Consider the following 13,287-nt stretch of genomic DNA (forward strand, 5'->3'; position numbering starts at 1 on the left):
ATGCTTAGAAACAACTGAAAGTGAAAGGAAGACTGAGATGTTGCACAAAATTAGTGCCCAGTGGCAAATTTATAGGCATAAATGCTTGAAAACCAAAATTTCAAATCAACATCCTAACTTTACAATTTGAGGAAACACAACCTAAACCCAAATCTAGCAGAAGATCAGTAAAATAGAGAATAGAAAATAGAAAAAATTATTGAAACCAAAAGTTGGTTCTTTGAAAAGATACAAAATTGACAAACGTTTAGCTAGAAGAAATAAGAAGAAATGGAGAACACTAAAATTATCAACAGGAGAAATGTCAGTGAGGACATTATATTGCTACTGATTAAATGAAAATAAGAAGGTTTAGGGCTGGAGATGTGGATCAAGCAGTAGCACGCTCGCGTAGCATGCCTGCAGCCTGGGTTCAATCCTCAGCACCACACACAAATAAAGATGTTGTGTCCGCCGAAAACTAAAATATTAATTCATTCATTCATATTCTCTCTCTCTCTCTCTCCCTCCCTCCCTCCCTCCCTCCCTCCCTCCCTCCCTCCCCCCCCTCTCTTAAAAAAAAAAAAAGAAAAAGAAGAGTAGTGTAAAAAATTAACAAATTAGATAAAGTAGATGCAGTGGAAAATTCATAGAAATATAAGATTTATATTATAAATCTCAATCAATCAATCAATCTGAACAGACTTATAAGTAGTAAGGAGATTGAATCAGTTAGTTAAAATCTCCCAACAAAGAAAATCCTTGAACCTGATGGCTTCATAGGCAAATTCTACCAAATATTTAAAATTAACACCAATCCTTCTCAAACTTTTTCCCAAAATTGAATTGGATAACACTTACTGTCTCACTCTATGAGATCAGCATTACTCTGATACCAAAGCCAAAAATACCACAAAAAACTGCAGATCAATATTTCTTAAGTACACAGTTATGTAAAAATTCTTCACTGAATACCAGCAAACCAAATTTAGCAGTGTATCAAAAGGATTATTCACCTGATCAAGTGGGACTTATTCCTGGAAAACAAGGATAGTTCATCATAAGAAAAATCAGTCAGTATGGTAATACACTATGTTAACAGAATGAGGAGAGGGGGAAATGCAGGATCATCCAATAGATGCAGAAAAGACATTTGACAAAATTCAGCATCCTTTTATGATGCAAACATTCAATAGTCTAGTAATAGAAGGAAACTTCCCTGACATTTGTGTGTATGAGAGAGAAATAGAGAAACCTATGATGAGCATTATACTCAGTGGTGAAAGATTGATTAGACATTTTCCAAGTTTAAGGTACCACTTTTCACCAGTTCCATTTTATCATAATACTGGCAGTTCTGGCCAGAAAATTAGGTAAGACAATAAATATGAAAGATATCTATATTGGAAATTTTAAAAGAGTAAAATTATCTCTGTTTATAAATATTTTATAAATAGAAAACTATGAAGTCCTACACACACACATACACACACACCTACACACCTGTTAGAATTAACAAGTAAATCTCGCAAAATTGCAGGATACAAAGTCAGTTCAATTTAAAATAGCATAAAAAATTATTATAATATTGTTAATGTCCAGGCTGTTCAAAGTGATCTGCATGTTCAATGCATTGGCAGTCAAATTTCTAATGACTTTTTTGCAGAAACAGAAAACCCTATTGTAAAATTCATGTGTAATCTGAACCTCAAATAGCCAAAATGTCTTGAAAAAGATCAATGGTTGAAGACTTAAACTTCTGGTTTTCAAACTTACTACAAAGTCACAGTAACCAAAACAATTTGATACTGTAATAGATACATATGTGGACCAGGGTAGTGAAATAAGAGAGCCCAGAAATAAAATCTACAGTGTATAATCAAATTATTTGGCTCAAGGATTCCAAGACCATTTAACAGGAAAAAGGATAGACTTTTCAACAAATAGTGCTAGGAAAACTGGATGTGCACATTCAAAAGAGTGAAGTTGGACCTTGCTTCACACTATATACAAAAATTAACTCAAAACGAATCAAAGATCTAAAGGTAAGACCTAAAACAATACACCCTTCGAAGAAAACAGGTCAAAAGTATTACATCATTGGGTTTGGCAGTCATTTATTGGATATGACACCAGAGTCTAAGGCAACAAAAGAAAAAAATAGACAAACTGGATTACATGAAAAACAATTCTACAACAAAAACAAAAAGGAAAACCTCAGAATGGGAGAAAATATTTGCAAATCATCTATTTGATAAGAAATTAATGTCCATATCCTATTTTAGAAGTTCTAAAGCTAAAGCATTAAAAAAAATTAAAAATGAAACAGACGTACATAGTCATTTCTTCAAAGAAGATAAATAAGTGGCCAATAAGCACACACAGACAACTCAACATCACTACTCATTAAGGAATTGCAAATTAAAACTCCACTGAGGTACTATCTCACACCCATTTGGCAGCTATCCAAAAAAGAAAAGTAGTGTTGACAAACATCTGGAAGAACTGGAACCTTACGTGCTGTAGGTAGAAATGTAAAATAATAAAGCCAATGTAAAAAAAAACAGTGTGACAATTCCTCAAAAAATTACAAGAGAATTACCAGCACTTAATTTTCTGGATATAAAGCCAATAGAATCAGAAGATCTTGAAGATATGTTTGTACACCCATGTTCATAAGAGCATTTTTCACAATAGTTAAAACATAGAAACAACCCAAGTATACGTCAGTGCATGAATTAAATAAGCAAAATGTGGTATATCCAAATAATGGAATATTAGCCTTAAAAAGGAAGGGAATTTTGCAATATGTTAACAGTGTAAATGAAGCTTGACATGCTAAGTGAAATAAACCAGTCACAAAACTACAAATAACTGTATGATTCTTCTTATTTAATTAATTCATAGAGATAGAAAGTAGAATAGTGTTTGCCAAGGACTGGGAGAAGGGAGAAATGAATAGTTGTTTAATGGATGTAGTTTCAGTTTTGCATGATGAGAAAGTTCTGTAGATCAGTTGCACAACATTGTGGACATACATAAAACTACCAAACTCTGTGCTTAGAAATGGTTAAGATAGTTTAATGGTTAAGATAGTTCCAATATTTTAGAACAAGTAATGTCTTCTTACAACTACATGCTAGAACAAAAGACCATTATAGCAACACTGATGCAACATATTTTAAATATTGTATAGTAAATAATATAAAGGCTGATAATTTAGTTGTATTTCTGCCTCTAACAAGACCTTCCTTATAAGTAATGTATGCACTTGATTCCAGGAGAAATTGGGAGCTGAACAGGATTTAAAATAAGAAATGAAAGAATTAAATGTCTATTTTTAAAGAACTACTCTGCACTAGGAAATCTAAAACAAGTTGAAACCTGGTGGATTAATCCAAAGAGATACTCAGTGACCCAAAGTGGGAAATATTAATGGGAAGAGTGAAAAAAGGATTTGAGAGAAGTAGAAGCACACAGTCTAGCTATGGAGGCAGCATAACTTAATGGTTAATGTCATTGGCATTTAAATCTGGAATTGAATTCCAGTTTCCTTATTTCATAGTTGTGTGATTCAGAAGATATTACACAAAACCACCTATAAAATGAGTATAACAGTATATTCCTATCTCACATAAGCTATTAAAATAGAATTAAGTGAGATAATGCTCTTAAAGCATTTAGTATCATGTCTGGTGCAAAGTGATTATTAGCTTTTACTCTTGTTTATGTTTTTATAGTTTCCAGAGTAGTGTTCAGGAATTAATATATAAAATATCCATTTTAAATTACTCAAGTATTTTATTAGCTTTTCTCTGAAAGCGAAACAAACAAAAAAAATCTCCCTTTTAGTATTTGTTTTTAAAGCTAGAGTGGGGATATGTTTACTACACTTCTTTTAAATGACCTTGTTTTTATTTATCTAGTTGTTTATCACAATTCATTTTAATGTCACTAAGAGAATAAGACCTCTAGACTCCCTTTAAGGCAGATTAAAAAAAAAAAAGATGAGTTAGGCAAAGTGACTTATACCTGTAATTCCAGTTACCCAGGAAGCTGAGGCAAGACTATCACAAGTTTGAGGCCAGCCTCTTCAGCTTAACAAGACACCATCTCAAAAAAAATTTAAAAAGGGATGTAGCTAGTGGTAGAGTGCTCCTGGTTTCCTGGGTTTAACCCCAAGTACTGGGAGGAAAATAAAAAAGAATTTCAGAGTATCAAAGCAGGTTTACCTTTTGTGCTATAGATTGGGTTGTTTTATATATTATATATTATATATATATATATATCGTATATATACATATATATATAATGTTTTTGGTTGTAGTTGGACACAATACCTTTATTTTATTTATTTATTTATTTTATGTGGTGCTGAGGATCAAACCCAGGGCCTTGCACATGCTAAGTGAGCACTCTACCACTGAGCCACAATCCCAGCCCTAGATTGGGTTCTTAAACAGCTTTTGGTAAATAGCATGGACTTAAGAGCTCTCTGATAAGCCTACTTTAATTCTCCAACCCTGTAGATATAGAAATAAATATATTATAGAATCAAAAGTCCTATATTACAAGTGCAAGAAAGAAAGGTTTGAAATCATGGAGAAGGAGGGCAGCTGCTATGACTCCTCTACTTCTTTAGTACCATATTGTGTTTGGGCATTTGTAGTTCAAATTAGTTTTTACACATTTCTGCTATCTTATTATATTTCATTACTTCGTATGATGTAACTTATAAATACTTTTAAATGTTCTTAAAGCTATACAGAATAAAGGTTTACACAAAGGAATTAGTCCAAAGGTTACTATTTTTTTTTTTTATGGTGATATTCAATAATGTTTACCTTTAGTGTACTTTGGGCGGGATGGGGGGAAAGAGGAACTATGTCACTAATAACTCAGTAATTTCTGACACCATGAGGAAGTTACTTAATTTCTTTCTCAATTTCCTTGCTTTGCTTCTTGCTAGAGATTGTTACTAGGAAAAAATAAATATTTCAAAAGGTGCTATTTTAAAAAATTAAAAAGCCAACCTTTTTGCTGTATCTTATACAACTTCTTTTAGGGTGTACATGGACTGATGAACAGACTGTGCAAAATGGTAATATTTATCTTCCATATGATTAAATATGATTAATTGTGACTCAAAGGAGTGTTTTCAAATTAGTTTTTACACATTTCTGCTATCTTATTATATTCATTACTTTGTATGATGTAACTTATAAATACTTTTAAATGTTCTTAAAACGTAAAGGTATACAGAATAAAGGTTTACACAAGGAATTAATCCAAAGGTTACTATTGTACATTGACCAGTAGTAACCTTTGTATCTGTTTTCCAAGCAAACATTTGAAAAATGCTACTGACTCCCTCTACTGGCCAAAAGATCCCTTCTCTTTTTTCTTTTTAAATGAAGTGTTTTAATATAACAAAAGTATAGTCTCATTGTGGCATTTAGAAGTAAACCTTGTTCTGTGTGACATTCTTTCAGTAAATTTTCATTGAACCAAAATGGCATTTTAGGTTTATGCAAAATGTGTTCAGGAGCACTACTTACAAACACTAGCAAATTTGAGAAAGAATTTTTTTTTTGTAAAACAATTTGTATGAGGGATCTTAAGGCAGATTTATTTGAAAGGGAAAAACATTCTTGTGGTAACTATTGTTGAATTCCAGATTATTAATTTTGGGTAGAGTTTAATAGTTTTCAAAATATTTTCTCAGTGATTAGAAGTTGTGAATGAGAGCAACTTCTTGTGGATCAGTGAGTGGGATTTAAAAAAAAAAAAAGCATGCTTTTAAAATATTGCTCCTAAAATTGTACCAATGAGATTTTGAAAGTATATTAATTACAATTTTTTTTAGTTGTCAATGGATTTTTATTTTACGTATTTATATGTGGTGCTGAGAATCGAACCCAGTGCCTCAAACATGCGAGGCAAGTGCTCTTCCACTCAGCCACAACCCCAGCCCAAAGTATGTTACAATTTTTAAGAACATTTAGCAATGTCAGTTGTGACCATAAAGTAATTTCTTCCCATTTTCATTTATTCTTCCCTCACTCCATTCTGCACTCAAAAAAACAAATTCAAATTAGTGTTGTTTCTTTCAAGGTCAGCATCTTGGGAAGCCAAAATAGATGTGTCAAGCATTACTGCTTTTCGAAATAGTTCACTAACTTTTCTTTTGAATTTATTTTTGCCCCCATGTCAAAGTTGTTGTTGTTGTTGTTTAACATATCTTTGATGATAAATTTGATTTTTGAGAGAAATCCAAAACAAATTTAGAACTGGGTCATATATAAGAAGGTCAGTCAATTTAATGTATTTCTTTAATATAATGAGACTATTTTTCTGTGACTCACTTTTATTATAAACTAAAATTATATTAAAAAGCAATGAATCTTCATTATTTATACTGAATAACAATAGAGTTGGGATTCATGAGTGATATGTATTTTCTTTTTCTTTGGAATGATTTCTACAATTTATCATGAAGTTTACTTAAATGAAATTGGTTAGAGATAGTTATAGTGAACTATTCACAATATAAATATTTATTATCTATTACTTAACATGTGTTGCAGCAGTATTGCTATAAACGGACTTTTGTTTTATCATGTTTTTCTTGTAAGTTGTTACCTATTTTGAAATAGTCTAAATAGATAAATAGAAATAGAGAAAAATAGAAGAAGTTTTAAGGCAAAAGAAAAAAAGTTAATAAAGCTTCAATGTTCATATTACTTTAGAACTTTAAAAAAATCAACAGGTGCATGCCTATTAAATCCCAGCAGCTTAGGAGCCTGAGGCAGGAGATTTTGAGTTCAAAGTCAGCCTCAGGAAATAGTGAGGTGCTAATAAGCAACTCAGTGAGACCCTGTCTTTAAATAAATACAAAAATAGGGCTGGGGATGTGGCTCCGTGGTCGAGTGCCCCCAGAGTTCAATCTCCAGTACTAAAAAAAAAAAAAAAAAAAAAAAGTTTTTACCTGTTCTAAAGACTCATTTATATGAATAAGTAAATGAAGATGGTAGGTTTGGATTTAAATTTCAAATTGTTGGATTTTAAGTATTTTTCAGTAGAATGTCCAGAGTTGTATTTAGATAGGTAATTCAGTTTAATTCTATTTAGAAATGAGTCACACATAGGTATCTGAGATACTTAAGTAGTTTCCTAAATTCTGTATATTTGTCATCTGTTACTAAGATTCTTCCTATTTCTAATTGCAGTCCTCTAAGTTTAAATGTAGCAGGAAAACTTTACCAAACCTAAAGACAAAATGTAGCAATGCTATACTTACCAAGTTAGCATTATTGTGAAAGGAGAGAGGACAAAATAACCAGAGCCATTTAAGGTGAAAGACCTAGCATGACATGTTGGCTCTAGGACTTTCAGAGTCTCATTATTTGATATGAAGTCATTTTTTTGTGTGTGAACAGTACAATTGCTGTAATTAGAATTCCCTTTGGTACAATTCTATGATATTGAAATATGCTTACTTTTTTCTTTATCAATCTTATTGGAATATAATTTACATTCTTAAAATGTACCTATTTTAACTGTACAGTTTGAGTTTTAACAAATATACTCTATACCCCTACAATTTTCTTGGTACCACTTTATAATCAGTGCTTTCACTGCACCTGGTTTGCTCTGTTTTATCATACATTAGCTTTACCTTTTAAAATCAATTTTCATGAAGTATAATTTACATACAACTAAGTTCATGCTTTGTCCTTTTTAATTTGTTATACATGACAGTAGAATGCATTTTGACACATCATACATAAATGAAGTATAACTTCTCAGATTTGGTTGTGTAATCATATATACACATAGGGTAATAATGTCCAATTCATTCTACTAGTCTTCTTACCCCTATGCCCCCTCCCCTCCCCTCCCTTCACTCTCCTTTGTCTCACCAAAGAACCTCTATTCTTCCCCAGCACTCCCACTTATTGTGAATTCATGCCTTGTCCTTCTATTAATAGTTTTCTAGCCACCAAAATAACTTATTTTACTTTATCCCTAAGGTACTGCTTTGCATTAAGATGTGGAGTGGTAGCTAGATATAGTGATGCGTGCGCATCCAGCTTTAATCCCAACTACTCAAGAAACCAAGGCAGGAAGATTGCAAGTTCACAGCTAGCCTGGGCAACTTAATGAGACCCTTTCTCAAAATAAAAAACCAAAAGGGCTGGAGACAAGCTCAGTGGTAAAAGCTCCTGGGTTCAACCTCCAGTATGCAGCAGGTAGGGGGCATGTGGAATGATGTAAATCTTGAAGAGGTTTGATTCCATCTAATCTTACATAATTAGAGATACCTTTTGTAGATAGAATTGGTTATAAACAAGCATCATCAAAGTGTCACAGTTCTACTTTGGTGCCTGGTGTGTGCTAAAAGTTGAATTTTAAGAGGCTGTTCATTTTCATAGGGATAAATTTCTAGTGTCTTTGCCTAATGATAGCCATTTCTTTTTCATGAGCTGTATTGCTCTTTTCATTATGAATGCCTCCTCTTCCTTTGCACATCCTCTGCTTTTTTCTCTTTTTCTTCCCCTCCCTGTTCTTTTTCTTCTTCATCAGAGCCTTCTTATTGATGCTAGCGGGTAGCAGCAACTTTACTCAAGCTTTGAGACTGTGTCACTATTGTATCTTCAGGGTCTCATTCCTCTTTTCAGTTTCTTGCCATTGTTGCTACTACTTCTAATCTCTGTTCTTTTCCCATTGGTCTTTGCTTTTCTTTTTCATTTTCTTTCTTACATTTAAATGAACTTATGAAGTATATGATTCTAGTTCTTAATAACTTTGAGGCACTTAATGGTGGCAGGAACCAAACTTTATGATGACCATGGCTACTAGGGTTCTGAAGTAACAGAAAAAGGCAGACTATTTAAAGAACTCTGTGTTGGGTATGGTGGCACATGTCTATAATTCCAGCATCTCAGGAGTCTGAGATAGAAGGATTACAAGTTCAAGACCAGCCTCAGCAGTTTAGCAAAGCCCTAAGCAACTTAGTGGGACCCTGTCTCAAAATAAAAAGCAAAAAGGCTAAGGATGTAGTTCAGTGGTAAAATATACCTGTTTAAATCTTTGGTATAACCCCCACACACACAAAAAAAAAGAACTCTGGGACATTTTATTTATCTCATAATAGCCTGGTAGGGAAGTTTGGGGCATTTATCTTATCTATAATTTTTCTCTGATATCCTGTGCTTTATATGTTTTCCACAGAAAACACATTGTATATAATTTTAATGTTTTATAATCTTAATTTTGAGAATGAAGTAAGCTTAAAACAGTTTCTAGCCGGGCATGGTGGCGTGCACCAGTAATCCCAGTGGCTTGGGAGGCTGAGGCAGGAGGATCATGATTTCAAAGCCAACCTTAGCAAAAGTGAGGTGCTAAAAACTCAATGAGATCCTGTCTCTAAATAAAATACAAAAAAGGGCCAGGGATGTGGCTCAGCAGTCAAGTGCCCCTGAGTTCAATTCCTGGTACCAAAATACCAGTTTCTAATTATTGCTGTAAGTTTGGTACCAAAAGTAATTAGATGTTATTTTACCTCTTAACTTTAGTGACTATGACTAAAATTTTATACAATGTAGTCTTTTTCTTCCTTCATTTTTCTGTACTGATCTCTATTATTAAAAATTTTGAATGTTTGAGAAACATAGGGATTTTTTTCCCGTTCAAATGAAGGAAAACTTGTTAAATATAAATGCCTACTTAAAATCTTTTTTTTTGGGGGGGGGGGTACCACCAGGGATTGAACTCAGGGGCATTCGACTACTGAGCCATATCCCCAGCCCTATTTTGTATTTTATTTAGAAATAGGGTCTCACTGAGTTGCTCAGAGCCTCATCATTGCTGAGGCAGGCTTTGAACTCCTGCCTCAGCCTCCTGAGCCACTGGGATTACATATATGTGCCACCACACCTGGCCCTATTTAAATTAACAAACATGATATTCTGTTAAATGATGTAATACAAATACCTTGATTTTTCCACAGGAGCATTTTTTTCTTTTGTGTACTGGGGATTGAAGCCAGCAGCGTTCTACCACTGAGCTACCACCCTTTTTCTTCTTCTTTTTCTTTTTGAGATGGGGTTTTGCTAAGTTATCCAGACTGACCTCCAACTTGCAATCCTCCTGCCTCAGCTTCCTGAGTCACTGGGATTATAGGGTTGTGCCATCATGCCAGCTCCACAGAAGCATTTGATTCACTCTACTTTTTAACAGTAACTAGAAAGCATCAAAGATCCAGAATACTTGATTTCAGGTTCAAGAAAGCCATTTTTTTCAAACATTTAATTCCTTTATCTTAATTAGTACTGCATTTGTATTAAGAAAAGTAAAATATCAAATTGATGAACTGAAAAATACCAGTTCCTTTAAAATGAAATGTATTATCACAGCACTAAATCTATACCTACTCACCTGAAAGTCCCAGTTGGTTCCATGGTGTGAAGGCTTAATAGACTCACAAAATTGAACTTTTCTTTGTGCCATGAACTATGAAGGTGGCTACAAAAATGAAAAAGATGCAGTCTGCTTCCAGAAAGATCTAAGTCAAGTAGTAATTATAAAATATAATTATAATTTATTGGTAAATCCGTTAACTGTAATGTGTTAAGAATGATTGAAAATAGCTGAGCAGGGTGCCACAACCCTGTAATCCCAGAAACTCAGGAAGCTGAGGCAGGATTGCAAGTTTGAGGCCAGCTGGGCAACTTAACAAGACCTGTCTCAAAATTAAAAGGACTGGAGATGAAGCTTAATGGTAGAGCTCCTCTGGGTTCAATCTTTAGTACAAAAAAAAAAAAAAAGAAGAAGAAGAAGAAGAAGAAAAGAAAGAATGGTTGAAAATAAAGAGACAAACTGCTGGTATAATAGGAAAAGTAGGCAGTGATAGTTGAGCTGTCAGGATAACTGCCTTATCTATAAAGAAATAGGGTTTGAAGTTTTCCTATTATCTTTTTTGTCTTGTCCTATTCATTTTTTCAAATTACAATAAAATATACATAATGTAAAATGACTACTTAATCCATTTTAACTATACAGTCTGTGGCATTAAGTACATTAACATGATTGTTCAGCCATCACTACCTTGCATCTCCAGAACATTTTCATCTTCCCCAGCTGAAACTATGCCTATCGAATACTGACGCAATTCCTCTCTCAGTCTCTGGTAACCACTTTTTTACTTGAAATCTGTGAAATTGACTTTTTTCATAGTTACTAGTAGGAAAGAGACTATTATTAAACACTGCTTTATTTCATATTTTAAACACTCTTTTAGCCTCCTAGCCCAACATGTGGTATTTATTCAATAAATTTCTAAATTAAATGATAGTTAGGTATTAAAAGGAATTTCTTAACATCAGTGGACTATTGTATGAATCTAAACTGCTCACTGTTGTTATAATAACCTTGTTGATTTCTTTGTCTTCTCTTAATTTTTTATTTAAAATCTTTTCATGTACTTCATTTCCTTTTTAGACTGAATCAGGATATGGATCTGAATCGAGCTTGCGTCGACATGGCTCAATGGTATCTCTGGTGTCTGGAGCAAGTGGCTATTCTGCAACATCCACCTCTTCATTCAAGGTTTGAGTTTATGAATGTTTTAAGTTGAGGCAACATAACTTTACTTTAGTATTGGATGTTGTGAGCTGAATTTAATTGATAAGTTTTTTTAAAGAATTTTTCTACAATGTAATTTGAATTTTTATAGAATAATTTTAAGGAGTAAAATCATGACTCAAAATGAACATATATAAGTTTTTATTTAATGTGTTAATGAGCTAAGACATTAATTTTAAAATTGTTTCAAAGGAGAATCTAAAGAATACTGAAATGAATTTGCTAGTGCAAAACTGATCAATATACACAGATGAAATCATCACCTCTGTGCAGGACAGAGTTCCTTTGCATCTTTGTGGAATCACATACATTACTCAGTTGTTTTATTAAAAGAATTGTAAAATAGCTCAAATGCAGTGAAGGGCAAAAACTTTCACATGATCAGATGTCACCCTCCCATCAGGGTTTCCTAAATGACTCTTACAAATACTGTGCAAGTACATCCAGGAATATTTTTTACCATTTCCAAGTCTGTCAGTTTCTCCTCACAATGTCTAATTTGAAAATATTAAAATGTTATATTACAGCTGAGCATGGTGGTGCACACTTGTGATCCCAGCAACTCAAGAGGTCAAAGCAGGAGAATCACAAGGTCAAGACCAGCCTCTGCACCTTAGCAACATCACAAAATAAAAAATCAAAAGGGCTAGGCATGTGGCTCAGTGGTAGAATGTCCCTGCCTTCAATCCCCCGTACCAAAAAAAAAAAAAAAACGAATTGTTAGCAAGTTGTCACACATTATTACCTTATTTCCTACAGTTTTATCATTATCAAGTCACTAGATTAATCAGCTTCAAGCCTATTCCTAGAAGTATGACCTTGAACTTGGTAGCATTCTTTATCCATTCCTTTAGTGATAAGGTACAGACTTTAAATGGTGATGAAGTACCATAGACCAAATAAAGTCAGTCCAGTTTTGTTTCACTTGAATTACACTGCCTCCCTTCTTGTGTCTTGCAGAAAGGCCACAGTTTACGGGAGAAATTGGCTGAAATGGAAACCTTTAGAGATATCCTATGTAGACAAGTTGATACTCTCCAGAAGTACTTTGATGCCTGTGCTGATGCTGTCTCCAAGGACGAACTTCAAAGGGATAAAGGTTAATTAGGCTATTACCACTATTTTTACTTGGAGAATGAATGGATTTAAAGCCTCTTGATCTTAACCGGTAATGTCTTTAAGTAATAAAAGTGATTATAGTCACTTTTGCTGCAAACTCCCATTGTAACTGATCTCAGCATTAATGTAACTTGAGTACTCTAATAACATGTTCCAATACATTTCTGGTCATCCATACCAGATACTCTGGAACACTTTTAAGTGATTCTCTTTATTCAATTAAAAAATAGTATCTGGTCTCTTATAATACGGAGCATTTACATTATTATGTCTAATAAATTTACCCCTTGATGAATCTTAGAGGATACAAGCATACATTAAATTCTTTAGATCTAGAATCAATTGATTCCTTTCTCTTTCTATGCTCCTCTCTCTCGTTCTTCCTTCGCTCTCCTTTCATGTCTCTTCATCTGCCCTTTTTTCTCATAGAAGAAACCTTCTTCATTATATATACATTTAAAAATAGTTTTAGTGAAGTTTTGTTTGGAAAAAAAATAAAATAGGGTGGGTCATCCGTTAACTTTTTTTACCTTTTGTTGTTGT

The 13,287-nt window shown here is 33.4% G+C and overlaps 1 protein-coding gene across 2 annotated transcripts in view; it reads left to right on the forward strand.

Moving 5' to 3' along the window:
• Cert1 (ceramide transporter 1) overlaps positions 1-13,287 on the forward strand; it is a 111,398-nt gene that overhangs the window by 45,000 nt on the left and 53,111 nt on the right. For both annotated transcript variants that reach the window (XM_046426932.2, XM_046426928.2), the window contains exons 4-5: positions 11,482-11,589; positions 12,586-12,724. In XM_046426932.2, coding sequence (XP_046282888.1) covers positions 11,482-11,589; positions 12,586-12,724 — 247 coding nt within the window. The remainder of the gene's footprint in view (positions 1-11,481; positions 11,590-12,585; positions 12,725-13,287) is intronic.

Source organism: Marmota monax, unplaced genomic scaffold (assembly GCF_021218885.2).
Source record: "Marmota monax isolate L192 unplaced genomic scaffold, Marmota_monax_Labrador192_F-V1.1 WCK01_AAM20220418_F8-fsc00018, whole genome shotgun sequence".
NCBI classification, from domain to species: Eukaryota; Metazoa; Chordata; class Mammalia; order Rodentia; family Sciuridae; genus Marmota; species Marmota monax.